Source organism: Malus sylvestris, chromosome 4, assembly GCF_916048215.2.
Source record: "Malus sylvestris chromosome 4, drMalSylv7.2, whole genome shotgun sequence".
NCBI lineage: Eukaryota > Viridiplantae > Streptophyta > Magnoliopsida > Rosales > Rosaceae > Malus > Malus sylvestris.
In genome coordinates this window covers 29,459,954-29,487,910 of record NC_062263.1, presented here as the reverse complement: position 1 = coordinate 29,487,910, position 27,957 = coordinate 29,459,954, and the positions used below count along the sequence as shown (strand labels likewise).

At 39.1% G+C, this 27,957-nt stretch overlaps 3 protein-coding genes across 6 annotated transcripts; 1 reads left to right on the top strand and 2 right to left on the bottom strand.

Moving 5' to 3' along the window:
* Positions 1–441: 441 nt before the first annotated feature.
* On the bottom strand, positions 442–11,120 carry LOC126619429 (myosin-11). The gene is made up of 38 exons (XM_050287797.1): positions 10,723–11,120; positions 9,951–10,079; positions 9,629–9,772; positions 9,372–9,517; positions 9,128–9,284; positions 8,939–8,997; positions 8,633–8,792; positions 8,382–8,531; positions 8,159–8,295; positions 7,936–8,082; positions 7,734–7,835; positions 7,502–7,559; positions 7,290–7,391; positions 7,107–7,144; positions 6,778–6,904; positions 6,528–6,698; positions 6,229–6,360; positions 6,016–6,125; positions 5,849–5,909; positions 5,468–5,645; positions 5,150–5,355; positions 4,917–5,036; positions 4,581–4,679; positions 4,146–4,367; positions 3,803–3,942; positions 3,448–3,559; positions 3,325–3,372; positions 2,969–3,220; positions 2,698–2,853; positions 2,398–2,604; positions 2,148–2,291; positions 1,912–1,982; positions 1,711–1,810; positions 1,576–1,632; positions 1,403–1,459; positions 1,230–1,310; positions 1,011–1,093; positions 442–744 (listed from the first exon to the last, which is right to left on the bottom strand). Exons 1-38 carry the CDS (start codon positions 10,723–10,725, stop codon positions 621–623), a joined length of 4,590 nt encoding a protein of 1,529 aa, XP_050143754.1. The 5' UTR covers positions 10,726–11,120; the 3' UTR covers positions 442–620.
* Positions 11,121–13,058: 1,938 nt separating this feature from the next.
* On the top strand, positions 13,059–16,636 carry LOC126619432 (uncharacterized). The gene is made up of 10 exons (XM_050287802.1): positions 13,059–13,445; positions 14,122–14,163; positions 14,261–14,405; positions 14,498–14,727; positions 15,005–15,062; positions 15,235–15,312; positions 15,468–15,556; positions 15,675–15,756; positions 16,105–16,296; positions 16,389–16,636. The coding sequence occupies exons 1-10, from the start codon at positions 13,279–13,281 to the stop codon at positions 16,527–16,529; spliced, it is 1,224 nt and encodes a 407-aa protein (XP_050143759.1). The 5' UTR covers positions 13,059–13,278; the 3' UTR covers positions 16,530–16,636.
* Positions 16,637–16,782: 146 nt separating this feature from the next.
* Positions 16,783–27,189, bottom strand: LOC126619431 (phosphoribosylaminoimidazole carboxylase, chloroplastic-like). Of its 4 annotated transcripts, none has more exons than XM_050287798.1 (16): positions 26,863–27,189; positions 26,519–26,734; positions 26,302–26,413; positions 20,262–20,324; positions 20,006–20,144; positions 19,828–19,883; positions 19,611–19,684; positions 19,326–19,473; positions 19,066–19,239; positions 18,821–18,908; positions 18,617–18,733; positions 18,094–18,191; positions 17,875–17,992; positions 17,693–17,787; positions 17,369–17,475; positions 16,783–17,278 (listed from the first exon to the last, which is right to left on the bottom strand). In XM_050287798.1, the coding sequence occupies exons 1-16, from the start codon at positions 27,090–27,092 to the stop codon at positions 17,185–17,187; spliced, it is 1,929 nt and encodes a 642-aa protein (XP_050143755.1). In that variant the 5' UTR covers positions 27,093–27,189; the 3' UTR covers positions 16,783–17,184. The 4 variants fall into 4 exon arrangements, with proteins under 4 accessions (XP_050143755.1, XP_050143756.1, XP_050143757.1 ...); XM_050287799.1 differs by having other exon boundaries at positions 18,629–18,733; positions 26,863–27,188; XM_050287800.1 differs by lacking the exon at positions 26,863–27,189 and having other exon boundaries at positions 26,302–26,417; positions 26,519–26,699.
* Between the last annotated feature and the right edge of the window lie 768 nt (positions 27,190–27,957).

Genomic DNA, 27,957 nt, shown 5'->3' with positions numbered 1-27,957 from the left:
TCAAAGATCATGTCGACTAGAAATCACTCAAATATGAAACTAGATGACCTTTGGATTAAAGGTTTCTTTGTAGAATCGTGTTCGTCCATTTTCTTCAGTACAAATTAATATTTGAATTGTTTTGGATTTATCTAATTTTTTGCAAGGATGATTTATGAATGATGTTCTAAAAGATAAGCGGTTCAGATTGTTAAAATATATTACAGAATGAGGCCGCACAAAAATATGAGTAAAAAAAAATAGTATCACGGATACATCCCTGTTAAATAAATAACTTAAATAAAATAAAAATATATTACCACTCAGAGTCTCAGACTATTCCCAGCATGGCAACAACTTACTGTATCATAATAATAATATATTAATTTAACAGGGATCCCTGTTAAATATGAGTAAAAAAAAATAGTATCACGGATACATCCCTGTTAAAATATATTGCTAGGGTCGGAGAAACGTCTGTCATATTCAACTTACAATTGGAGGGGATCCAAAAGAAAATCTGTGGGGCAAAGAAGTGATTATTCATGAACAATGCACAACCCCATAATGTATCCCATGAGTGAAGAAATCTACTACTCTTGACAGTAACAGCTACAGGCTCATCGTAGAGAGAACGAGACTCAATCTGCGCGCGGCAACAAGAAACTAAAGCCTGAGTTCTCGTGGATGAGAGGCGGTGGTTCAATGTCGGAGATGTCTATTTGCTTCATCGACTTTGATATGTCATCAACGGAAAATGGAATGCTACAGTGTAAATGCTAGCGTCAGTCGAATGGCTAGGATTTATAAGTAAAAATGGAAACAAATATGTTTAGGAATGATAACAAGCACTGTGAAACAATGCATGCTTGATGCACGTCTCATTTTACGCATACTGAATTAACAAGTAATCGAGATCTTAGAAGAGCACGAACATATCAGTTTGACAGGAAAAATTAGTGAAACGGGATGTAAAGAGGAGTCAAGAAAGGATGAATAACGGCCAAGACATGTTTAAATGTTGTCATAACCTGGAATCATCATCCAGCAGGAAAGAATTACTGACAGCGTTGTTGGAATCTTCTGTCATTAGCACTCTCATATTCGATATAACCTAGATGAACCGTTGAAAAAAAAAGTGTGAGTGAGTTGGTAGATGCATGTTTGATATTATGTTTCTAATTTATTTTACTGTCTTGTGATGAAGATGACTCGAACCTAGTTGAGTAATGGCATCCATAAAAACTTACATCCGAGGACACGCTGTGCGTGCCATATTTGTCATCCCAGTACATTGTACTGATACGATATAGCTGCTGTATACTGAGGACCTGTTGAAGTATAAGTTTTGTCAACTGAGATTCAAGGGATAGGTTAATAGACTTAAAGATGTTTATTGTATCCTTAGATACACATCACTTACCGGGCATAGATCATGGCTTATTTCATCAAGTGTCTTTTTCGGTTTTTGATGTATGACCTGAATAGAAAGCATAAAATTTCAGGACAACTTCACTAATTGTTCATTCGTTGCGTTTCATCATTTTCAAAGGTAATCTCTGGCAGTAGAAATGGAATATGATAAAGGAACGATACCAGGAATCCAATAGCCTGCCGAATATGCTTGAGTTCATCCCAAGCTGATCCTGCATACTGCATTTTCGATTATTTAGTAAGTCAGTTGGTATAACAGTTATCGCACAGCTAAAAGAGGGATTAGATTAAAGGTACCTCATCTGTTGCCTTATAGCACCAATGCTCCAGTTCAGCCAATCCAGCTTTAACATATTCACCATTGCTAAACGAACAGCATTCTCGTCTTAATAGAAGACTGCGGAGATAGAAAAATATACATGGAAGACATTAGGAAAAAGTTTAGTGCTAAATAGCATGCAAACAAGGAAACCTCAAATTTGAGCGTAGACTTTATACCTGTTGAATAGTTGAACATTGATGAAGGAGAATATTTGCGTGAACACCTTACGAACTAAAAATGGTGGTACCTGTAGAAAGGAACAATGTGCGTATGAGAAAGAGGGAGATCGTTGCAAAATCAAGCGAGTATGATCATTATCTGTGGTAACAATCAACTTGTCTTGAAGATTACTTAACCAACAGAGGGAGTGGTCTGCAAAGATCGATATATTGAGAAGTAGAAGAGTACTAACATAATTTGCTTTTAAAGTATTTAAGAAGTTTCCGAGGCTCTTAACGATTCCTTGCCAGTGAGCAATCAAAGCTCTCTGGGCCTCAGTGTTGCCAACTGATCGCGACGATCCTTTGACCAAGCTTGCCCGGGATGTTCTTGGTGCCTGTTAAAGTTACAAATTTAGTACTAGTTCTTGAAAAATCATGGAATCACAATTTTGTTTTATCAGTAAATTGTTTTCTTGTTTGTAGATGAACAATGTAATGGACCTGAATGCACAATCCAAGCAATGGAGAAATCTCTTTCTTCAAATTATCTCGAATCATCCCATAAATCTTTTCTACATATGCCGTAAGTTGCTGTTTGAAAAGCAAAGCTGGGTACTTGGCTTCAACTTGCCGTAAAGTATCCACTCCGCCACTCATTCCACCATTTATTAAGGAGAGATTGACACCTTGCGGGGCTCCACGGAAACTCTAGAGGAAAACAATTGCAAAAATGTGAAGCAATTGAGGAAATGAAGATTTATGAACTGAAATATTCAACATTGACAAGAGACGTTGAATTACTTGTGTCATCCTTCCAAACAAAGTAGCTGATGATGATCGACGTCGTTGGGGTGCCATTCCAGCAGCACCACTTGCTTTCAGTGTTCGCTGGAGGAGTAATAGAAGTGTTGAGGCATTGGATAACCAATAGGCCAAGATATCGTTGCTGTCCTGGGTCTGAATTCAAAGTAGTAGTATTCATGTTAAAATTCATGTTAAAATAGGTTCGTTTTGAGTAATGAATAAATGGAAAACCAAAATACCAAAAGGGTTAAGGATGGCATTTCCAAACCTCAATGGCATTCCCTATGGTCTGAATAATCCTATCGAAAATGCTAGTCCGCTCAACTTCAAATGATCTCCACTGCAGAAGGCATTTGTATATGATGCAGGCAGCAATAGGCCTGTTCCCTGCAAAGCCAAGATGTTGTGCGATACATCGAATGAGCAACTCCTGGTTCTCTTGCTGTTTTTCATTCAATGATTTCTGCGGCTTATCCTCCAATTCCGACTCCCTGTGGTTTACTGAAGGACTATGCAGATCCTGATCCATTTTATCGGGACATTAGCTTAAGTGAAAAGGTAAGAAAATACTGCATCACATTGCCTTTTTTGTAGGTTAATACTAGAAGCTCAACGGAAACTTACCAGAGGTGTCTTTGCATCCCCTGGAATGTGGCCACTTTCAGCTGCCCTCTGCCAATTATCAAACAATAAGAAAATCTTAAGCGTTTGAACATTATAGAATCCATATTTTGCATTGAAAATTACCTGAATAATTGACCTGGACCGTCCAGAAAGGAATTTATTAGGCGTCATGGACACAGCTTGTTGGCGTAATACTTGGTTTTCTGATTCTAAATTGGTAAGCTTCTCTTCTAGCCTAATCAAGAAAGTCTAAATTTTCAGTAAACCACATCGCAAAAATTAGAGTTGGTAATTCATGTCTCTCCAATATAACTTATCGGTTTGAATTTAAATACCATACGAGTTTAAAACAATTTTTTTTTTTTGGTGAACAATTAAAACCTAAGAACAATGTTGTATTAACGTCTCAAATGCACATAAGACGCCGTGCATTTTGATGCTCTGCATCAGAAAACTCATGCTTTAAGTGTCATATTACCTGGTCAAATTTTCCTGGAGCTGACTAACTTTTTTCTCTGTTTCTTCTAATTTCTTGCGTCGTTCTTCGCCTGATGTTTGAGCTTCATTATATTTAGTTTCATTTTCTCCTGCTCTTTGTTTCTCTGACTCCAAAGAGGCCTGGTGAGGCGGGAACGTGTCAGGTAGAGAAAATCCAAGGTCAAGAACTAAATTAAAAGATCAAAATCTGTCATTGCATATATGAACAAATAAATGATGATGACACATGATAGAACAGTCCGAAACATGTTAAAGTCTTGCAACCACAGACTTATGCAAGACATAGTGTTATAGGTGCTGTTTATTGGACAGAACCTTCTTACCTTTAAACTGTCAACTTCTGCAGTTAGAGATTCAACTTTTGCAGTGTCCTCAACCATAACTTGGGTTTCCTGAACCACAGGAGGTGCCTCTTCAAGAGCTTTCTTTGCAGCCTCTCGTTCCTTCACAATCAATGCATTTGATTCATCAAGTTTGGTCTGCATTTCTTGCAATGAATTCTGCAATTTCGTTATCTCTTGTGCTTTAGCTTCTTCTAGGTCAGTCTGCAAACATGACACGAATATTTAGCATGAATTTTTTATGCATAAAATACCTAAATTATAATCTACGAACTTCACTGCATTCGTGGAAAGTACATCAATGCATTAGCATAGTAGTTTTTGGCAGTCGGACATGAAATGAAGAAAGTATTCATCAGATGTCCACATAGCATTTTCTCTCCCAAACAGAATTACTCTGCAAGTTATAGAAATTACCCTTAAACGTTTTTCCAACTGTAGTCGCCAATTTAGTTCCTCCACTCGTTTTTCCAGCGCATCTTTTGCTTCTTTAAGTGCTCCTGTTTCCCTAGCAGCCTGCAGAAAATTGGAGATGAAGAAAAAAGAGAAACATACGTAAGAAGAAGATTTTAAAATGTCAGCTAGAAAGGGGTACGTGTACATAATACTATTTATGGCAATAATTTGCAGTATTTGGAAGAAAATATGCTATGTCCTCTATACAGTAAATTTTATGTACTCCCCTTCATCTTAATCACTACCCTATAAATTGATTGATGATTGTTTCACGAAAACCAGAGAGTGTTTGCTTACCATTTTGAGCTTCCTAAGTTCCCGCCTTGCAATTTTCCCCCTCATTTGGGTCTGTGCAGCTATTGAACCCCTCTTGAGTCTCTTAAAGTATTTGGCAGCTCTATGACAACGCCACACCGCCTGCAGTTTTCATGTACATTTTTTTTTGGCAATGGCAATAGAAAATCAGTAAAGTTTCATGTCGTTAAATAATAAAATGAATCATGCAAGTTGAAGGATATTTTGTATGCAACCTGAATAATAATTGCTGCTTTGCTTTGCCTTTTAAATCTGAATTCTTTACGAGCGGCCATTGCTCTTAAACCTGTTTGCACAACTAGAACTGAGACATGGAGTTTGTTGTAAGTTGTTCTGGCTTGGTGTTTACGTAGGTGCTTCTGAATTTTCACTGCAGCTGCCTCTTTTTGCATGCCGTGGAAGACTTTGCAAGCCAGGCTTCCTACAAGTTAATACCAAACAAACATAGAAACAAATTAGCTGCATCCTTCTGGATACTCGCTAAGAATTCAGTAGCACTGTATTGGTTCTAATACATTTTTTATGTGGCTCACCTCTGCATATTGATTGCAGAACTACGGTTGCCTGTCGCAGTGCAATAAACCGTTTCCTAGCATAATGGGTTCGTACACGCTGCTGTATAGTTTTAGCTGCAGTACTGAGTACTTCGGCTCTTCGTGCATCTAACTCGGCCATCTGACCAGCTCTTAGGAATACCTTTGTTTTACCTATCTGCAAAAAACAAGTCTCTACGATCAGTATGTGAATGGATGAAGACCATTAGCTATATTTACTCCTATATCGTCCATATGCATAAGCGTCAGTCCTACTGCAGATTATGTCCATGTGATAAAGTTTGGAGGAAATACTAGGTGAAACAGCGATTATATACATTACCAGAGGCCTCCAAATCTGCAAGGAACACCTCACTTTACCTGAAACCCTTTAAGACCCTTCTTTTCAAGTATCTTCGTGCACGCAACTTTTTCATCATAGCTGCACACAAGTAAAACAAGCTCATAATGCAGATCCACTAAGTTTAATCAGAAAGTTGAGATGTTAAGTAAACCTATAATGGAAAATCCTAGGAGATAATACTTACTTTCCTTCCAAGACCTCTGGTGCAAGAAGTCCAAATCTGTTTATGAATTCGAAAAATGGTTTTCTAGTAGGGTAGCCAGCACAACTAATTCGGATTGCCTCTAAAACACCCTACAAGGGGAAACTGTCAGCAGCAGCTGGAAGAAAAACATAAAAAAAATTAAAATTAATTTTCTTAAGAAGGTAGAAGGGAAAAGGAACACTTTTTACTTACACCACAGCGCAGTTGCTGCATAATGTTGACGTTCTCAAATACGGCTGGTTTTAGAAGATTGTTTGGCTTTACACATCTAATATAGTGAGGTTCTGTAGAGTTTAGGGTCTCCATTAACGATTGTAATTGAAGCTGCACCATTTAAAACAGAGAAAATTTAAGTTTCAATTCCTTGCTGCATAATTGACATTGCAGAATATAAAAGAAACCACACAAGAGCTTGCATGTAGCTTTAGGTTGATAGTTGATTATCTAGGGTTAAATTGACCTTCGTGCTCACCAAAATAATATGAAAGTACCTTAAAACGAGAGCCAATCGAAGAAAACTTGGAAGATTTGGCTGTCTCCTCTGGAAGTGGAGGGAAAAGGCCTGCCACAAAGGAACATTTGGAAGCTCCCAACAAGTCTTGATGTTCAGGAACCACGTAGTCCTTGTTTTTATCCAAAAATTGGTCAGACTGATACAGGACCTGCAAGTGTTTACAAGTTAAAATCCAAAATGTATAAGTATCATACTTTCAGAAATAGTTGCTTTCGTAATTAATTTACCTCTCCAGCATAATGAGCGATGGTAAAATCCGTGCGAGACAATTTTGGCTTTATAAAGCGCTTATGAGTTTTGAATGTCTGGTAAATCTTATTTGCAAATGTTTCGTGGGTCGACTTTGGAAACATGCTGGAAAAATAAAAGAAAAGCAGTTAGCAAGAATGAAGAAAAAAGAAAGAAAACAAGTCCAATCTGCTGTCAGCTGAAACTTTTTATTTTTGTTTCTGAAATATTTTCTTAACACTGGAGGAATGAACTTCAAGAAAACATCGACGGCCTTGCATTTAAGGCAGAACAACAAAACTTTCACAGCAGAGGAATACTAGCTTACCAAGCTTCATCAAGGAGAGCAACTATTCCACCAGGTTTCTGTGAAGGGAAACATCATATGTGAAAGCTTGTAAGCAAAACGCTGATTGTAGACTAATATTACAGAATACAATGAATATTCCAAAAGTCATTGTCATAGGTGGGTGATTGTGCAGGTAGATGCATATGAAGGAATAGGAATAACCTTTTCAATAAGATCCAAAACGTCTTGATTATCGACAAACTCAATGTAGCTCCAATCAATCTGCTCTTTTGTGTATTCTTCTTGTTCCATCTTGAAGACATGCTGAAAATATACAGGAAAAACTTAATTTACAAAATAATACTAGTTATAATAATAACCTAAAAGATAAAAGTAGAGAAACCTGAAGAATTCAACATGATCTCAGGCTTTACCTGATTGAAATGTTGCTGTAGTTTCTCGTTTGTGAAATTAATACAGAACTGCTCAAAACTGCACAGGATGATAAGCTAAAATTAAGTTGCGGAATACCATCAATGCATAAGGGATATGAAATGTCTTCATTAGTGCATTTTCAGTTTCTCTTTTACTCAAAAAGACACAGCATGCACATACACACAGATATGTGAGTACTCGAAGTATGGTATTATACTTAATAGTTGTTACCTATTGGTCTTAAAACTTTCAAAACCATAGATATCAAGGACCCCAATCAGCGATTTCGAGCTAGCATCTTGCCCAATTGAGACGTTGATTTTGTCCACCAACCTGCGTAGATAGAAATAGCTTAGCATCACATCAGCATTTAATCCTTACTCTATGTTATGCTTTTCGTAAACCAGATGTTAATTTGATGATTTTGACTAACCAATCAAACAATCGAGAATATATTGTCTTTGCTAAACCATCACGGCTAATTGCTGCACTTTGAGGATCAAGACTTCTCTTGATAACTTCTTCAGGTGTGATCATCACACGCTTACATAATGCATCTTCCAGTGCATCAGGGTCGCACCTGAGATAATGTTATCATCACTATTATGACAATATGAAAACAAACTACGGGGGCAATAGCACGAAGGAATAAATACATGAGAAGCTCTGCAGTCATTTTGAGATGGAACTTCGCTTTATCATCTTTTGGAACTGATGAATCAACTTCCGAGCCCTTGGTAAACTCAATATTTCCGACATGAAGAATTGCAGCAACTACTCTAAAAATTGCTTCCTAAGAGAGAAAAAGAGAAAAAAGGGGATGTGAGATGACGGACTTTCTAGGTTCCATGTTTAAATGATATTAAGAAGAGGGTGTACCTGCTCCTTTGCACTTATTCCAACAATATCCATAGCTCTCCTTGTGGCAAGATATTCATGGGCATCACTAACACCAACCAGTTCGTAGCAGCGCGACTGGTTAAGATAGCGAAATGATTTAGGATTTGCCAACTTGTATTTATCAATTTCCTGTCAGGATCAACAAATATTAGCAAGAAGTTACAAGAACAGAAATTTTCAGCAACACTTTGTTTGTCTTAATCGAAATTACTGTTCCTACAGGACCTTACCTCCTGTGGTGCAGCACAAAGAAGGTAGAAGCAATGGTAGTTCCGTTCAGGATCAGAGATTTGGCAAACACGAGACCGTTCCAGAAGGTAAGTTCTAATGGCTGCTCCTGAGATTCTTCCTTGCTTATCAAATTGGATTTCAACAAATTTACCAAAACGACTGCACCCGTACCAAACAAGGAGAATACCGATGTGAATTTATCAGAACATGATAATAATTCGGGAAAAGTAATTTATGCCAGTAAAATAATTGCTGAAATTAAGACAAAATTGACACTAATATGTAATAACTTGAAATTGTATTACCTAGAGTTGTTATTTCTAACAGTTTTGGCATTGCCAAATGCTTCAAGAACTGGATTGGACTGCACTCACAAAAGAAATAAGCTCCATAAGAATTGCATCAGAAACTTATAGAGCTTGATATAAAGAAGATAATATCGAGTGAGTGAAGCTTAACATCAACGCTAATCAAAGGTATGATAACAATCATACTTCAAGAACTTGCTGTTCAACTGTCCGTCCTTCAGTTGCAGCCCGGCCACCAAGAAATGCAAGGTACCGCATAAGCATTTTTGTGGTCTCAGTTTTACCTGCTCCACTTTCACCACTGACCAGAATTGAATTGCTTTTTCCCTCATTGATCATTGCCCTGATTTGTTCAAAGTATTAACTTTAAATATTTGGTTTATTGATATACGGAGCACTATATAGCATATATAATAGGATTGAAGGTAACCTATATGCAACATCTGCAACTGCAAAAACATGAGGGCTCAATTCTCCAAGTGGTGCTCCTTTGTATTGTTGCATCATGTGACCATCGTAAAGATGGGGAAGTCTTTGGAATGGGTTAATGGCAATAAGGATATTTCCAGTATATGTCTATCATGATAGCAATGGAGACATATATCATTGCAGGATTACAGAGAGTAAGAATTCCCGATTTGAATAAAAACTCTGTAAGTATTTTAAAATGAAGGGAGGAATACGTACATAGATTTCATTAAGTTCGTATCTGGTTTTTAAATTCTGCAGAACTCCAGGCTCATGCAGATAAGATAACTTTGTCATGTCGTCAACTCCGGCAGCAGGAGCTTCCATATCTTTTGGATATATTTTTGCCAATTTGACAACCATCTTAATAGCACCAAAAAAGTGAACGGGAATCTCATTAGAGTACAATAATGTAATACTAGAAAGTTTTGTAAAATAAGAAAATTTCGAAGACCAAAACATAAAAATAATTTCTGATGAAATGGTTGATCTGCAGTTGTGATAAAATTAGTTTTTGATGTATTAGTAATAGGATTTACACCTTCTTCCCATTGCTACCCTGGATCTCAGCTTCCTGTCCAGTAATCTTTGACACCTGTCCGTCGATCCAAGCCAATTCTGGGTCTTCAACCCAGACATGAGAACCTACAATGATATTCACTGGCGTTCCCTATCGAAAGATATAAGAGAATGAATAGTATTAGTCATGCAGATGAAGTGCCATCACAAACACAAATTTCACCGATAACCATTTCCGAAGACTAATTTGAATCGTTTTTATATGGATTCTGGCAAAAACTAAATGGGAAAATTATTATGTGGCCAACGCCTTTGTCCTATTTCTGTTGCTTATCTATGAGGACTATGTTAGCTATCCCCACAACCAAAAGCACAGTGTGATGGTAAGCGCACTTGTCTCTCTTGCTCAATGCTTCACTCAGAGTTGTCTCATAAATTGTGTCATTCGAGTTTCTTTCACTCGAGAAGAAGCAACAGATTCCCAGTCTGTCCACAATCTAGCACTTACCCACACACTAAACGATTGTTCCGCTTTGTATTGCAAGCACTAAATCATATCTTTGACCGAAAAACAAAACTTAGTCATTTGTAATTAACAAACCCAATTTCGATATACAGCAAAACTCCAAAGTGAAGTTCCTTAAACTGTAACAATCATTCATACCCTGGAACGAGTTTTCGGGCCGCATGTACATTTCAACCTGAATTTGAGGAACCTAATCTAGTCTACAAATTAAAGCAAGAAAAAAAAAACTTTTACAAGTTTACGAAAATTCAACCGAAACCCCACATACCATTTTATCCTTTTAAGCTGCCAATCCAAAGCTCATCAATTCATTAAGCACTTCCATCAAGCATTTGAGCCGCGTGACAAAAAACAACCATCAGCTCCCAACTCCAGCTGATAAGTGTTCCTCTCCACCAGGCACCATAAGAAAAAGAGACCCTTTTTCTCGAAAGCATCAAACTTTCGCAACGAAACACGAATCAAGCCTAATGGGGGTCAGGGATGTCGGATCAACGCGCAGAAAGCTCCATTTTCCCGGGAAATTGGCAAGAAAGTGAAGGAAAACCGAAATGGGGGACGGAGATTGATCGATTTGAAAGGTGGGAAAGTTTTGTTTGTGTGATTGTTGTGTGTTTTGTGTGTGTGGGAAGTGAATGTGGATCGAGTGGATTGAGGGAGTGGACATTCTTCACAAGGACCTCTGGTTTCGCTTCGCTTTCCGCTGTTTTCGCGCCAATTAGTGGCTGCTAACCAAGTCTTCTCTCTCTTTCCTTAACGGTCACATTTCTTCTTTCATGTCCAAGGGCGTCCAAATCTTGTGCGTCCGGATCTATTGTAAGAATTTGTTACTCTTCGTTTGTGCCGTTCGATCAAAATTGAGGGATTGGATTTTCTTTCTCGTCCAATATGTTTTTTGTTTGGAAGATGATTTTCGCAAACTCATTTTCTCTTTTGCGTACATGTTGTACACTGTGTTTGTTTCTATCAGTTGATTAACGTCGGCACAAAAAATTCAAGTTTGTTCATCTTAATTTTTTCATGTAAAACAAAAGAAACATAAGCACAAGTTTGTTTTTCATAAAATTACTCAATAACATGACTTTGATCACAAGTTCACAATCATACATAAATTAGCACACTCTTTAATACAAAATCATTGTCCGACACATACACAAACATCTCCTTAAAACCGTAAAAAGAAAAATCTAAATGAAACTCAACTCATTGTCAGGGATCATATGACATAGATTTTCAAACATTTTTCTTGTCAGAAATGATAATTCAGCGAGCCATAGACTAAGAAGAGAGTCATCCCGTTGAATCGAAGAGTCACGACCAAGATATCTTCTTCTTCTACTTCTTATTCAAAAAGTCGGATACTCGTATCTTGACAGTCAAATACGTATATGTAAACTCTGATATGTATCTAATGTGTATACGTGCATATCCATTGCCTATCGTTACTATCGTATCTTGTGTGTAAGATACGAGGTGAACGACCATGTCCGTGCATCGTAGGTTTAGCCCGTTTCGAATGCTTTCCATGATCTGGTTCTGTTTCTACATTGCCTTGAAACCTAGTTTGTAGCTCAAATTCCACTTTTCCTGTGATTACACATTGCTTGTGTCGATGGATGAAAAAAATATTTTTCACATTGCCTGAAAACCCAGTTGTAGTTGTCGTTTAGGGATTTGGATCCTCTCATGAGCAGAGGGTCCGAATCCTGTTGACCAATCAACACAGACCGCTGGATCAAAATCCAACGGCTATAATGATTATAACTTTTAGAGGACCCCTTGTTTGTAGTAGCCGTTGGATTAAATCCAACGGTCCGTGTTTCTTGGTCAACAGGATTCAGACCCTCTGTTCAGGAGAGGATCCAAATCCGTCTCTTAGGAAATGAAACCTCAGCTGAAGAGAAGCCAATGCTCCAATAATGTCTTTGTGGTATTAGTGTGCCTTACAAGTCAAGCAAACAACAAAAGGCGACGCCTTGTTCTCAGTAATTTTGTTTTGGTAGTGTAAAGGGCAACGCCTTCACATGATTGCAGCATCTTCTTTGTTGTACCCTTCTGCACTGTTTAGTTATTGCTTGTCTAGCTCTGTGTTTGCCTCATTGTAGGCTTTTTTTGTATGTTTTGGCATCTTTGCCTTGGAATGAAATTTCTTCGTATGTTCTGACATTTTTGCCCTGGAATGGAATTTTCAGTTTACCAAAAAAAAAAAAAAACAACAAAAGGCATGATTTAAAATGATTTTAAAATCTCAATGTGTGGTGCGATAAAAATTAGAGGGAAAGGGATCATCTTCGGATTCTTTTCTCTTAATACATCAAGTTCAAATATCCAGACTATTGAAATTTGATTCAACGGTTATAAACAATGGTCCACTTTAAAAGTTATAATAACTTTAGTTGTTAGATTAAATCTTAATAGCCTGAATTCCAGACTTGAATTCATTAGGAGGAAGAGATTCGGGAAGATCAATTTCCAAATTGAAGAGTAAGATGTAATTGTCCGAAAAATTTAATTTGGCTTTTTTGCGGACCGGCCATTTTTATCCTCAGACCGGGTTTTGTTGCGTTTCGGTTTGGCGGGTCAAGTTTTTAACTTGTCTACCGGCCGAGAAAGAAAAAGGAAAAAGGAGAGGATGAAGAAGAAAGAGTGAGATGCAGACCGCTGATCTCCGGGGGGCAAAAACATAATTACTCAGACGGCAAGGCTTTTTTGCAATTGGCAGATTTGGGTCTCTGATTACATACGAGCTCAAGGCAAAGATTTATTCTTTTTTCCTTTTTAACCCAAAATTCATAAGAATTCCATTTCCAGCACGAGCTGCAAGATGCGCACTTTCTTCAACTCCATGGCGGCGGCGGCAGTGGCGGTGGCGGCGTTTTTGCTTCTGGTTCCGAGCACCGTCGGCAAGTCCATGGCATTTGCTTCTTCTTCTTCCGAGACCACTATGCACACTAACAATTGGGCTGTTCTGGTCTGCACCTCTCGTTTCTGGTAAATCATTCAAATTTGCTGTTTTCAGCTTGAATTTTGATATATTGTGTAAAATAAATCGTGCCCATTTCATAGTTTTTGGTGATTAACGATACCCTTTTTCGAAATTTGTTTACTTTCTATTCTCGCAACTTAATTTTTTTGATAAATTTTTGTTTTTTGGACATGCTTGTTTATATATTTTCCAGTTTAATTGCTCTATTTGTACCATCATGCAGAAAAATAAAGCCCCTCCGATAACCATTTCGTTTAAAGTTTTCGTTTTCGGATGAGTTTATGTTCTAGGTGAAACATAGCTATTTTCAGGTTGTAGATGTATAAATGCACCTTATTCGAATTCATTCGAGTTCACTATAGGTTTAAACTTGTATAAAACCCACATAATGTTTCAGCATTTCATATTTTCAATCTGAATTGAGTTGTTGCTATTCACCTATTCAGTGTTATTTTTGAAAGAAACAAGAGATATGCGATTATTTGTCTTGGCTACATTAAGGGGCAGTAAGAAAGCTGAAGTGTTTCCTATTTTCATCTTAAGGGTTTTATTTGAAAGGATCAATATATGCCGCTAAATTCTCTTAATCATCGTGATGAGTCTTGAGCTGTAACCTATTCCAGGCTTTCTTAGTTCTACACAATGCCAGTTTGATTTATCTATCCCAATGTTTTTCTTCAGGTTTAATTATCGACACATGGCCAACACTTTATCCCTGTATCGGTAAGAACACAGGTCTTTTCCTCCTAGATCATATTGCCTGTCATTTTTTTTCGTTTCTGTCATAGTTACTTTAGCCCCTTTTTCTTTTGATTTACAGGACGGTTAAGCGACTTGGAATACCTGATGAGAGGATAATACTCATGCTGGCTGATGACATGGCCTGTAATGCTAGAAACAAGTACCCTGCTCAAGTTTTTAACAACGAGAACCACAGACTCAACTTGTATGGAGATAATGTTGAGGCAAGATTTCTTTATCCTGGTTAGGTCTTTTAATTTAGTTTGAATAAATGGTTTTTCCAAATATGATTAACTTACCAATCGGAATGTATTAGGTGGATTATCGAGGTTATGAAGTGACGGTTGAAAACTTTTTACGTGTATTGACTGGGCGTCATGAGAATGCTGTTCCAAGATCTAAGCGTCTTTTGAGTGATGAAGGAAGCCACATCCTTTTGTATATGACAGGACATGGAGGAGATGAGTTTTTAAAATTTCAAGACTCAGAAGAGCTCCAGAGTCCTGATTTAGCAGATGCAGTTAAACAGATGAAAGAAAAGCATAGGTTAGAAGCTGTTGCCTCTACCTCTGTTTCCTTTGAACATTTGTAGAAGAATTTCTCTGCATTCCAATTTTAGCAACAGTGAGAAGATGATTATAAGAGGCAAAAATTGCATCTAGTTCGTCCATTTTATACAATAGTTTACATTTCTTATGAAACTATCTATTTGAGGTAGTTTGGGACACTTTTTTCTGTTGTACGTATTGTGGTATCCGTTTTGGTGAATGTTCCTACTGGGCACTGCTGAATTCATCTGAATAATAAGCTTTCAAAATTTTAGATTCAAGGAGCTGCTGATAATGGTGGACACTTGCCAAGCTGCCACTCTCTTTAATCAGGTTTGTGATCTGCCTCTTAGGAAGTTCGCAGAGAAAAGCGTATCTAATTTTTTAGCTATATTCTATTGCATTTGTTTTGGAACTTAAAATCCTAATATTTAAAATCTGTGATGAAATTGTTCTATTTACATGCTTCTATACTAAATCAAATTTGATTTCTTGAGTTTTGCAGCTTCAATCACCTGGAGTTTTGGCAATTGGAAGTAGCATGAAAGGAGAGAACTCATACTCGCATCACTTGGACTCAGATGTATGCTGTAGTTTTTGACATAAAGCATTGTTTAAACCTTAAAGTTCATTTGGCTGAGAATGCTATACCATGTTCTTGATTCATATTCGATCTACGTATTAGATACCACTTATTGACTTTCATCTAATTATGATCACATTGTTTGCTTGATACAGGTCGGTGTTTCAGTTGTGGATCGTTTTACATTTTACACACTTGCGTTCTTTGAGAGGCTAAATATGTATGATAATGCTTCATTGAGCAGGTATATTTCTTCTCATTGAAGAAATTTTGTGTCTTTTAAATTTTACAGAACTTTTGTAGTGCAAGTAACTTTTTTTCAAAAATCAAAATTCATTGTGGCCTTGATTGTCAATTTGCAGTCTTTTCACTTCCTATAACCCAAGCTTGTTGATGTCAACTGCATATTACCGAACAGATCTATACCAGCAACACCTGGAAGAGGTATTGAAGTTTTAGACTTATCTTCTCAATCTGAAGCTATTGAAGTTGCTTGCATTACTTTTTTTTCAGTTGGCAACACCCGGATAAATTTCCTTTCTTTACTAATTCCTCTTGTTATGAATTTAAGCACTTATACACCTGCAACTGGTACCAATATAATACTGTTCGGTGTGTCTCTTATCGTAAGACAAAAATAAAATGTTTTTGTTTTATTCTTAATGGAAACTTTCAGTGACTTTTTCATGGATCAAAACGTGTTTTATAAATGTTTCTTCCTAAGCAATATGAAAGAGAGGGCTAAACGTGTTTTATAAATGTCTCTCTCTCTCTCTCTCTCTCTCTCTCTAGGTGGCTGTGACAAACTTCTTCGGTTCAGTCATGGAGACAATACATACTGATTCAGCTTACAAAGCCCTTTCGAGAACAAGTTCAAGCAGAGCTGAAATCAAGATGCCCTTTGATCCATCAGTCAATGACAACGAAAGAAGAGTCTTGGCCGATTCAGACAGACGGGATCATATCAGTGACCTGAAAAATGAGGTGCCCTTTTATATTCCCGTTATGATTATCTAGAAACCTCTGTCCTCGCATTTTGATTACACTGTTACGATGACAAGCAATGAATGCTGCAGGATCAAGAAGGCGCTTTCGGACAATTGTGGAAAACTATAAATGACCGAGTTGATAAAATTGAAGATATCGATTCCTTCGTGCAGTACGGCTTGTTAGTAATGCTTCCGTTGTTGCTACTTCCCACGTTGTTATCTTGGTGAAGGTTTTGGTGCATCGGATGCAATTAACGTGTTCTGTTTAAGCGTGTAGTCCTTAATATCTCTGTTGTCATGTAGGTCTCTGTTTTTAATGAAATGGTGATTTTTTAGCTGTGGGATGCTCCATTTTAATTAGAGGTGATTTTGGCAATTAAAGATACAAATTAATAGAAAAACTAACGAAAAGTCCTAAAAAACTTCAGGTTTTAACGAAAATGACAAAATAAAGGTGAAAGTAAATAGTACCAGAAGTGACTTTTCAAGGTAAAAATATCATTTTCATTAGAAGTGAACAGTACTTGAAATGTTTCATTAAGATTCCCCAAATTAATTAGTTTGAATGTTTCACGGTTTTACATATCTTATGCTGACACAAACTTAAATAGAAAGCTTCTTCTGCCCCCCTGCCGGAGTCCGTCTGTTCCTCTTTCTTCTTGCCCGGTTTGACATCAATCCGAATAACGTTGATTGATTTTCGTAGGCAAAAACATTCCGCATTTTCTCAACAACATCCATCTATTCATTCTACTGCGCGTCGATAAGCTGTCAGATACTTCTTTTCTGCACATCTTCGTTGGATAGCATATTCAGGAAACTCTCGACTTCAAGAGAAAGTGAAACTCCAAAAACTGAACAGATGTTCGTAGTCTCTTCGACTTCAAGGATTCAAATACGACTCCCATCCATCTTTCTGTAGTTTCTCCGCCTTTGTCAAAACTTCGTCCCTTGTGTCTTCTTGATACTGGGTCATTCTGCACTCGAGTTAACTACCTCGTTAGAAAATGCAGGCAACCGAACATAAAAATTTAATCTCCAGACGTTATCAAGTGACAGAACCCAACCTTGATACTAGATCGGCATCACAAACACCCAATATCCTGACTGCGAGCAAACCAGCGTTGGTGGCGTTGTTTACAGCTACTGTTGCAACTGGGACCCCTCTCGGCATCTGCATAATCAACACAAACTCAATCGTACCAACAATAGAATTGAACCCACATACTATTCTTGTCGAACAGACAATAGAAAATTGCAGCAATGAAAAGAAAAATGAAACAAAGCATAAATTTATAGGGAAAAAGCAGAACAGTCTGAAATAATATGTAAAAATGAAACAAAGCATAAATTTATAGGGAAAAAGCAGAACAGTCTGAAATAATATGTACCTGCACAATGGATAGAAGAGAATCGATTCCATCCAATGTAGAAGCACGCACAGGGACACCAATAACTGGCAAAGGAGTGAGGGCAGCTACCATGCCTGCAAAACTCACGCGTTAGTTCAATTAACCCCAGAGAATGTATAATGCACTAGACGAATTTGTTTGAAGCACAGTTTGTGACTTGCCTGGCAAGTGAGCAGCACCACCAGCACCAGCAATGATGACCTGAATGCCTCTCTCCCGAGCAGACAAGGCATACGAATACATCAATTCAGGAGTTCGATGTGCTGAAACTATTCTCACCTGTAAATTATATCGCATTAACATCATATGGTACTAAAATGTGTAGCTCGCATCTAATGGGTGATCATTTGACATCAAACAGTAACATGTGAGAAGCAAACCTCATTAGGTACTCCAAACATATTCAAAATCTTTGCAGCATCTTTCATAACAGGAAGATCTGAATCAGAGCCCATTACGATACCAACACGCGGTGTGACTGCATCCAGTAAAAAGAAAGCAACATGAATGCAATTTGAAGATAACAAAGTCTTCAGAAATAACCAAGACTATTAAAGTACAATGAAATCAAAATGGAATCTATACAGTTTGGTTTTCTAAGGGGTGCAGCTACAGGCACAAGGAAAGGAAGGGAATCACCACAAAATATACAAGATTAATGTTGCAGATAGTGTGGTTGCCTTGCCTTTTTTGCCCAGACTTCTTTATAAAGTTCAACCATTTTCATTCCCTGTGTACCCTTCCAATTTTACGGTAAATTTTCCACGATAATGATTTGTGATTTTATGAAATTTACTAGTAGATGTAATAATGAAGCCACCTAAGGTTAATACATATAACCGCACAGGACCTGCAACCATGGAATAATCATATCAAACCACTCTACTACAAGTCTACAACTACCTGCAGACTGACTATCTGATTTTTCTTCATTTAGCATCAACTCTAGAAGTTTTTCGACATTTCCCAGGGAAGGTCCAACAATGGTGATATGACCCATCTTCCGTTGCTTCCGCATTTCTGCCACAACATAGAAACATAGGTGATTCTTGAGTATGACTCTGAAATAAGCAAGACGTTGTAATATGAACATAAGCAGAATCTTACCTGGCTTATCATACCAATGAACAGTGGCCCCTGGAATACACAACGCTCTTCCAATCAATTGCTGAGCTAGAAGGAAACCTGGTTCCCCCTGAAAGCATAAGAGACGCATGACAGCCATCAGCAATTGATCAATTAATTTATCTTCCACAAGCACAGTGATGACTATACATTGTTTAGAACTAAAATCAGAAAATATGCGCTGACAGATGGTGATCTAAACTCCACAGAACTGAATAGAACCTCACCTCATCTTCGCCAAGTAAATTGTACATAATCGCAGCTGGAGTTTTCATTGATGGATCACCAAGTGGAAGACCAACAACAGCCCTCAAATGTTGTTCATATTGAGAAGTGTAGCAAGACTCTATTGTGTGATGACCGCTATTGTGAGGTCTAGGAGCTACTTCATTTAGCAAAATCTGACAAGAAATAAATACATGCATAACTTAATTGATCATGAAGAAATAACCATAATGGAAAGTTGTTAAAAGAGGTCCATTGCTACCTGGTCATCCTTTGTCAAGAACAACTCAACTGCAAAGACACCAGCACCTTCTAATGAACGAACAGCTCTGGATGCAATATCAGTGGCCAGCTTTCTGATCTTCCAAGACATGTTAGCAGGTGCCTTTACAATGTGACAAATGTTTTCCCTGCAAAATAGATCCCCAACCATGCATGAACTCATCCGGCTTTATGTGAAAATTATCGTCTAAATAAACAGATATGAGCAAATTAAGATCAAAGATTGGCTGCTGACACATAATTCAAAACTTAATCTGCAGCTTACTTGTGTATTGTTTCAACAACAGGGTAGCACACGATAGAATTGTCTCTTCCTCTTGCGACAATAACAGCCAGCTCCTGCAGTTATATTGCCAAAAAGTAAGGGAAGTTTTTTTCTTATGAACTCACTCAGAAGCATTGTGTTTTGTTGGGGATTAATGTGTGGCAATGTAAATCATCAAACAATGCTTATAGTCTCATAGTAACTTTTAGAAACCAACCTTTACAAATGGGGCCCATTTCTCAACATATAAGCCACGATCAAACCCCCCAAGAGCTGGAACAAAGTTAGAACTATAAAAACCATATAGCCTCAACTAGTTGAATCAAGGCCAATCACAATCCATTTTGATGAACATATTTTTTTTTTTTGAGAAGATATTTTAATGAACATATTACCAGCCACAGCAGAAGAAAGCTCATCCTCACTCTTAGCAACAGCATTTCCACGTCCATCGTAAGCTAACCTTTTACTTTTAATCATAAGAGGATAGCCAAAGAGGTCCCCTGCTCTCTTGGCACCTTCAAGATCATCTATCTGCCTTAGCCACATTTTACAGTAAATGGTATATAATCTTGCACTCTCAAATAGAAAGCAAATTTACAAAATCACTTATGCTAATACTTCAATCAGATAGATAACGGGGTAACAAACCTGCATGAATTCAGGAAGCGGAATATCATGCTTCGAAAAATGAACCTTTTGGAGATACTTATCCTGTTACATTCAAAACATGAGCCAATGCTTAGCACACTACAAAATAACAATGCAGCGATAAGTGGAATGTCGGGTTAGTGCAACATGTCCATACAACAACAACAACAACAACAAAGCCTTTTCCCACTAAGTGGGGTCGGCTATATGAATCCTAGAACGCCATTGCGCTCGGTTTTGTGTCATGTCCTCCGTTAGATCCAAGTACTCTAAGTCTTTTCTTAGAGTCTCTTCCAAAGTTTTCCTAGGTCTTCCTCTACCCCTTCGGCCCTGAACCTCTGTCCCGTAGTCACATCTTCGAACCGGAGCGTCATTCGGCCTTCTTTGCACATGTCCAAATCACCGGAGCCGATTTTCTCTCATCTTTCCTACAATTTCGGCTACTCCTACTTTACCTCGGATATCCTCATTCCCAATCTTATCCTTTCTCGTGTGCCCACACATCCCACGAAGCATCCTCATCTCCGCTACACCCATTTTGTGTACGTGTTGATGCTTCACCGCCCAACATTCTGTGCCATACAACATCGCTGGCCTTATTGCCGTCCTATAAAATTTTCCCTTGAGCTTCAGTGGCCTACGACGGTCACACAACACGCCGGATGCATTCTAACACTTCATCCATCCAGCTCGTATTCTATGGTTGAGATCTCCATCTAATTCTCCGTTCTCTTACAAGATAGATCCTAGGTAGCGAAAACGGTCGCTTTTTGTGATCTTCGCTAGATTGCTCCGGTCATTAGTGTGGATAAGTATATAAATGGATAGAGATAGGAAAGCAAACACAAGATGTACGTGGTTCACCCATATTGGCTACGTCCACGGAATAGAAGAGTTCTCATTAATTGTGAAGGGTTTACACAAGTACATAGGTTCAAGCTCTCCTTTAGTGAGTACAAGTGAATGATTTAGTACAAATGACATTAAGAAATATTGTGGGAGAATGATCTCGTAATCACGAAACTTCTAAGTATCGGAGTGTGGAGTCGTCTTGACTTGCCTTATCTGTCTCATAGGTAGATGTGGCATCTTCTCTGGAAGTACTCTTCCTCCATCCAGGGGTGGTATCTTTAACTGGTGGAGATGCACAAGGTAATGTATCAATTTCACTTGAAGCTTACTTGTAGTTTCAGGCTTGGTCAAGCGCGATACAAACCATGTAGTAGGAGTCCCCCAAGTCGCCGAGCTAGGGGGTCTGTTGAAAGAGGTGACAGACAAGGTAAGCAATCAGAGCTCCGACTGATTGTTCACCTTCTCCCCATCTTGCAGCAGCATGAAGGATAAAGAGAAGAAAAATGAGAAGAGATGATATGAGATACTTTTGCTTTTGAAGAAGTAACTTTCCACAGGCTTATTCTTGAACTGAGCTGGAGGGTTTTCTGGTTTCCTCCAGAGTATAAGGCCGACTGAAGAATTTGAGGGTCAAAACAAGTCCATCAAATCTAGAGTACGTTCCACCCTGCTGATATGGGATACTTTTGCTTTTGACAGAGTAATGGATGTATCGGCACGTGTGCTGTTACGCTTGTCTCCACATGCTTCCTTGTATCCTTCGCACTTGCCCTATCTGTTCCTCAAGCAGATGCGGAATCTTCCCTGGAAACATAAGATGTTGAAGATGAGTACTCGAGAGCAATGCCAGGTAAGTAATCAGGTAAGGGGTTCCAGGCAGTCAGTTCTTGGCTGGAAGCTTGATTCCAAGTGCTGACTGATTGCTCTCTTTCTCCTTGTCTTGCAGGTAAAAACAAGGCCAAAGGAAAAGACAGGGAAAAAGCATGATATGGGATACTCTTGCTTTTAACCCTGATGATATGAGATATTCTTGCTCTAGTATAGCTTGTTTGCAGAGGTATTATCGGGGGGAAAGAAAGCTGAATATTTCGAAAGGCTTCGTTGGGAGTGCCCTCTCAGATATGATGAAGGGTTGAGCATTTTTGCAGGTCTGCCTGTCCGTTGGGGATGGAGGTTGACATATATAGGAGTCTCCCTAACAAGTAGTAATGCTATTCCTTTACCCTGCTTGGTCATAGCACGGTAGTGGGAGCTGTCAGTTTCACATGTTTTAACTCTGTCAGAGCACTTTGAAAAAGTGGTCTGTGGTATCTGGCTCTCGAGATTCGGAGAACGATGCCTCTTCGATTTTTGAGAAAGCAATCATGCTGGGGGTCTGGCTCTCGAGATTCGGAGAGCAGTGTCTCTTCGATTTTTGAGGAAGTAATCATGTTGGGAGTCTGGCTCTCGAGATTCGGAGGGCGGTGCCTCTTCGATTTTGGAGCAAGCAATCTTGTTGGGAGTGTTGTCTCGAATGTGAGTAAAGGTTGGGCATGTTTGCTAGTCTACCTTGCCACGAAGCACAAAGGTTGATACACAGGGACTTTCCAATTATCCAGCAATGGTACTGTTCCTTTACCCTCTCTTCGATTTTGAGAAAGTAGTCATGTTGGGAGTCTGGCTCTCGAGATTCGGAGGACGGTGCCTCTTCGATTTTGGAGCAAGCAATCTTGTTGGGAGTGTTTTCTCGAATGTGAGTAAAGGTTGGGCATGTTTGCTAGTCTACCTTGCCACGAAGCACAGAGGTTGACACACAGGGAGTTTCCAATTATCCAGCAGTGGTACTGTTCCTTTACCCTTGTGGGTAATAATATGGTAGCTAGACCTTCAAAATTTATGTGTCTAAACTTTGTTAGTGTTGTTTCTTTGCTATTCTTTTACCTTTCTTGGTCAGAGCGATGTAGTGGGAGCTGCAAGCTTCACGTGCTCAACTTTGGCAGAGAACTTTGGCAAAGTTATCTGTGGTACCCATGAGCTATTGTTGCGTGTGGGAAGTGGGTGATTGAACAGTAAGATTCATGTGCTTTCTACTTCACCAGAAGTCTTCGACAGAATGCCCATAATTTCTGCAAAGCTGAGTGTGCGTGTGACAGGTGCTGACAAGGCTAGAAAAGTTGGTGCCTCTTCGATTTCTGAGATCGGCCCTCGTGGTCTCTGAGCAGCCCAGCTTTTGAGAAAGCGAGCGCCTCTTCGATTGATTCGAAGAACGATGCCTCATCGATTTTTGAGAAAGCAGTCACGCTGGGGGTCTGGCTCTCGAAGATTCGGGGAGCAGTGTCTCTTCGATTTTTGAGAAAGTAATCATGTTGGGAGTCTGGCTCTCGAGATTCGGAGGGCGGTGCCTCTTCGATTTTGGAGCAAGCAATCTTGTTGGGAGTGTTTTCTCGAATGTGAGTAAAGGTTAGGCATGTTTGCTAGTCTACCTTGCCACGAAGCACAGAGGTTGACACACAGGGACTTTCCAATTATCCAGCAATGGTACTGTTCCTTTACCCTCTCTTCGATTTTTAAGAAAGTAGTCATGTTGGGAGTCTGGCTCTCGAGATTCGGAGGACGGTGCCTCTTCGATTTTGGAGCAAGCAATCTTATTGGGAGTGTTTTCTCGAATGTGAGTAAAGGTTGGGCATGTTTGCTAGTCTACCTTGCCACGAAGCACAGAGGTTGACACACAGGGACTGTCCAATTATCCAGCAGTGGTACTGTTCCTTTACCCTTGTGGGTAATAATATGGTAGCTAGACCTTCAAAATTTATGGGTCTAAACTTTGTTAGTGCTGTTTCTTTGCTATTCTTTTACCCTTCTTGGTCAGAGCGATGTAGTGGGAGCTGCAAGCTTCACGTGCTCAACTTTGGCAGAGAACTTTGGCAAAGTTTTCTGTGGTACCCATGAGCTATTGTTGCGTGTGGGAAGTGGGTGATTGAACAGTAAGATTCATGTGTTTTCTACTTCCCCAGAAGTCTTCGACAGAATGCCCATAATTTCCGCAAAGCTGAGTGTGCGTGTGACAGGTGCTGACAAGGCTGGAAAAGTAGGTGCCTCTTCGATTTCTGAGATCGACCCTCGTGGTCTCTGGGGAGCCCAGCTTTTGAGAAAGCGAGCGCCTCTTCAATTTCTGAGACCAGCCTTCGTGGTCTTTGAGCAGCCCAACTTTTGAGAAAGCAAACGCCTCTTAGATTTCTGAGATCAACCCTCGTGATCTCTTATAAGGGCTGGCATTAAGTTCCAAAGCACACTTGAATCTCCACCAGTAGAAGCTTCATTCTTGCACTTCTAAGATCTTGATTTGTCCGACCTCTTCTCTCTTCAACACCTTTGAAAATGTCTGGCCCCTCCGACCGTCGTTTTGACTTGAACCTTGTTGAAGAGGCAGCCCCGCCTTCTCCAGACAACATATGGCGCCCATCCTTCGTCTCCCCTACTGGTCCTCTTACCGTTGGGGATTCCGTGATGAAGAATGATATGACCGCTGCGGTGGTGGCCAGGAACCTTCTCACTCCCAAAGATAACAGACTACTTTCCAAACGGTCTGATGAGTTAGCTGTTAAGGATTCGCTGGCTCTCAGTGTTCAGTGTGCAGGTTCTGTGTCTAATATGGCCCAACGCCTATTTGCTCGAACCCGCCAAGTTGAATCATTGGCGGCTGAAGTGATGAGTCTCAAACAGGAGATTAGAGGGCTCAAGCATGAGAATAAACAGTTGCACCGGCTCGCACATGACTATGCTACAAACATGAAGAGGAAGCTTGACCAGATGAAGGAAACTGATGGTCAGGTTTTACTTGATCATCAGAGATTTGTAGGTTTGTTCCAAAGGCATTTATTGCCTTCGTCTTCTGGGGCTGTACCGCGTAATGAAGCTCCAAATGATCAACCTCTGATGCCTCCTCCTTCTAGGGTTCTGTCCAGTACTGAGGCTCCAAATGATCCCCCTCCGGTGCCTTCTCTTTCTGGGGCTCTACCGACTGCTAAGACTTCTCCTAAGCAACCTTTGTGAAGGCTCCCTCTTGTGTGTTTATTTTGACTCTTGTATATGTACATATTTGTAGCTTATCGGGGATATCAATAAATAAGCTTTCCTTCATTTCAACGTATTGTGTTAAATACACCAAAGCCTTCTTCGCTAAGTTCTTTGAATTTTCTTTTGTTGAAGCTTGTATGTTGAAGCTTTCTGAGTGGAGCATGTAGGTTGGGGTAGTGTTCCCTTAATTTTCCGAGTGAGGAAAACTTCTCGGTTGGAGACTTGGAAAATCCAAGTCACTGAGTGGGATCGGCTATATGAATCTTAGAACGCCATTGTGCTCGATCCTGTGTCATGTCCTTCGTTAGATCCAAGTACTCTAAGTCTTTTCTTAGAGTCTCTTCCAAAGTTTTCCTAGGTCTTCCTCTACCCCTTCGGCCCTGAACCTCTGTCCCATCGTCGCATCTTCTAATCGGAGCGTCAGTAGGCCTTCTTTGCACATGTCCAAACCACCGTAACCGATTTTCTCTCATCTTTCCTTCAATTTCGGCTACTCCTACTTTACCCCGGATATCCTCATTCCTAATCTTATCCTTTCTTGTGTGCCCACACATCCAACGAAGCATCCTCATCTCCGCTACACCCATTTTGTGTACGTGTTGATGTTTCACCGCCCAACATTCTGTGCCATACAGCATCGCCGGCCTTATTGCCGTCCTATAAAATTTTCCCTTGAGCTTCAGTGGCATACGGCGGTCACATAACACGCCGGATGCACTCTTCCACTTCATCCATCCAGCTTGTATTCTATGGTTGAGATCTCCATCTAATTCTCCGTTCTTTTGCAAGATAGATCCTAGGTAACGAAAACGGTCGCTCTTTGGTATTTCTTGATCTCCGATCCTCACCCCTAACTCGTTTTGGCCTCCATTTGCACTGAACTTGCACTCCATATATTCTGTCTTTGATCGGCTTAGGCGAAGACCTTTAGATTCCAACTAGTGCAACATGTCCATACAAGGATTAAATTTTATGACTAAAATGTGAATGTTCCTTCGAGAAAAACGAAACTCTGTACATAAAGTCATAAACCAATCTGTCCAAATGGATTACTGTTTGTAGCAAACTAACTTTCATACGCATTAACGCGGTGATGAAAAATAAAAAGCAACATCGAAACGAATAGACAAACCTGAATTATTCTGATTGTAGAGGCTTTGGGTTGGCAGTCCACTCCTTGCTGCTCAAGCTTCTCTAACGTCTCCACATCCACATGCTCAATTTCCACAGTCAGCACTCCACATCTAACTACCACACGAATACATTTACACTCCATACATACCATTTCCAACTACACAAAAAAACACAACACAACACAAAATTGGATTACAAGAACATAGAATCTTCACCTCTTTGCGAACTCTTGGACCGTCGCGCTATCATCGAAGCTGCCAACCATATGATAATGGGCAAGCTCACTAGCTGGGCAGTTCTCTTGTGGGTCCAAGACCATCACTTTAATCGCCATTCGCGAAGCTGCTTGGCAGAACATCCGACCCAGTTGGCCTCCTCCAAGAACACCAACAATTACATCAGCAACTCCATGAACAGCTGCATCATCTTTCCTGCACAACAAAATATTCAAATTTTCTACGCACTTATTCAAATACAATACACGAGCGCTCAAACGCTAATTAGTTAAAAATCGTTGCTTTACATAAACTGAAACGAATTTCGGGAAAGGAACATTTACCCAGTAATCACGTGAGGGTCACGTGATGCTCGGCAGGCCAGGACTGGATTGCGCTTCGTTTGGGGTTGCTCCTTGAGCGAGAGAGAAGAAGAAGAACCAGTGAAAAGCTTCTGCTTTTCCATGGAGCAGGAGAATGCGTTTTTCGTTTTCGGCGCAGCCAAACACGGCCTAAACCCAAACTCCTGCGAAGCGAAGAGCGAGTCGCAGCAGCCAGAGCTCTGTTGGAACATTGTATAGAGAGAACCGAAACCTCACGGCGGCGCTCTCTGTTTCTCTCTCCTCACTCTCTCTCTGTCTTCCTCGTTCTTGCTCCCTTCGACGGGATGAATAACGCTAGGTAGAATAGTGCGACCCCACCTCTCGGACTTTTCCTTAAATCACGTGACCCTCACGTTCATACTTTACTCGTTGGTTAATTTTTATTTTTCGGTAACTTTGGATGCTGTCTTTATTTATCTACGTTATTTGATTGAAGCCTTATTGATTTTCAATTTTTTATTGAAATCTCTGAAATTAATGCAATAATACATTTCTATATAGGTTATTAATACATACAAAAAATTGGTACATTTTATACAAAAAGAGGTGATATGTTGTATATAATGGGTACATTTCATACAAAAAAACCAATGGGTACATTTTACATATAACAAAGTGGTACCATTTTAAAGACAAATGGGTATATTATTAATAAATTATGGGTACAAATAAAAGGTCGAAAAAATATGAGTACAAATAAAAGTTTGAAAAATATGGACACAAAAAGAAATTAATATATGTGTACAAACTAAAACTAATAGAAAATTGGCACAATTTAAAAAAAAGGTTACAAATTAAAATGAGTACAAACTAAAAATAAAAATATATGATACAAAATTTAGCCATAAATATAAATATATCAAATGTAACGTTTATAACACCAAATGAATAATTTAGAAATAAAATTTAATTATCTTGATATGTAAAATATTTTATTATTGAAATAATTAATGATGTTTATTAAAACCAAGGGACCTTGATTAAAATTTGAAAAGAAATAAGGTTTCAATAAATAGAATTAAAAAAAGAGGGATGAGAACCTAATTTCTCTTTTTT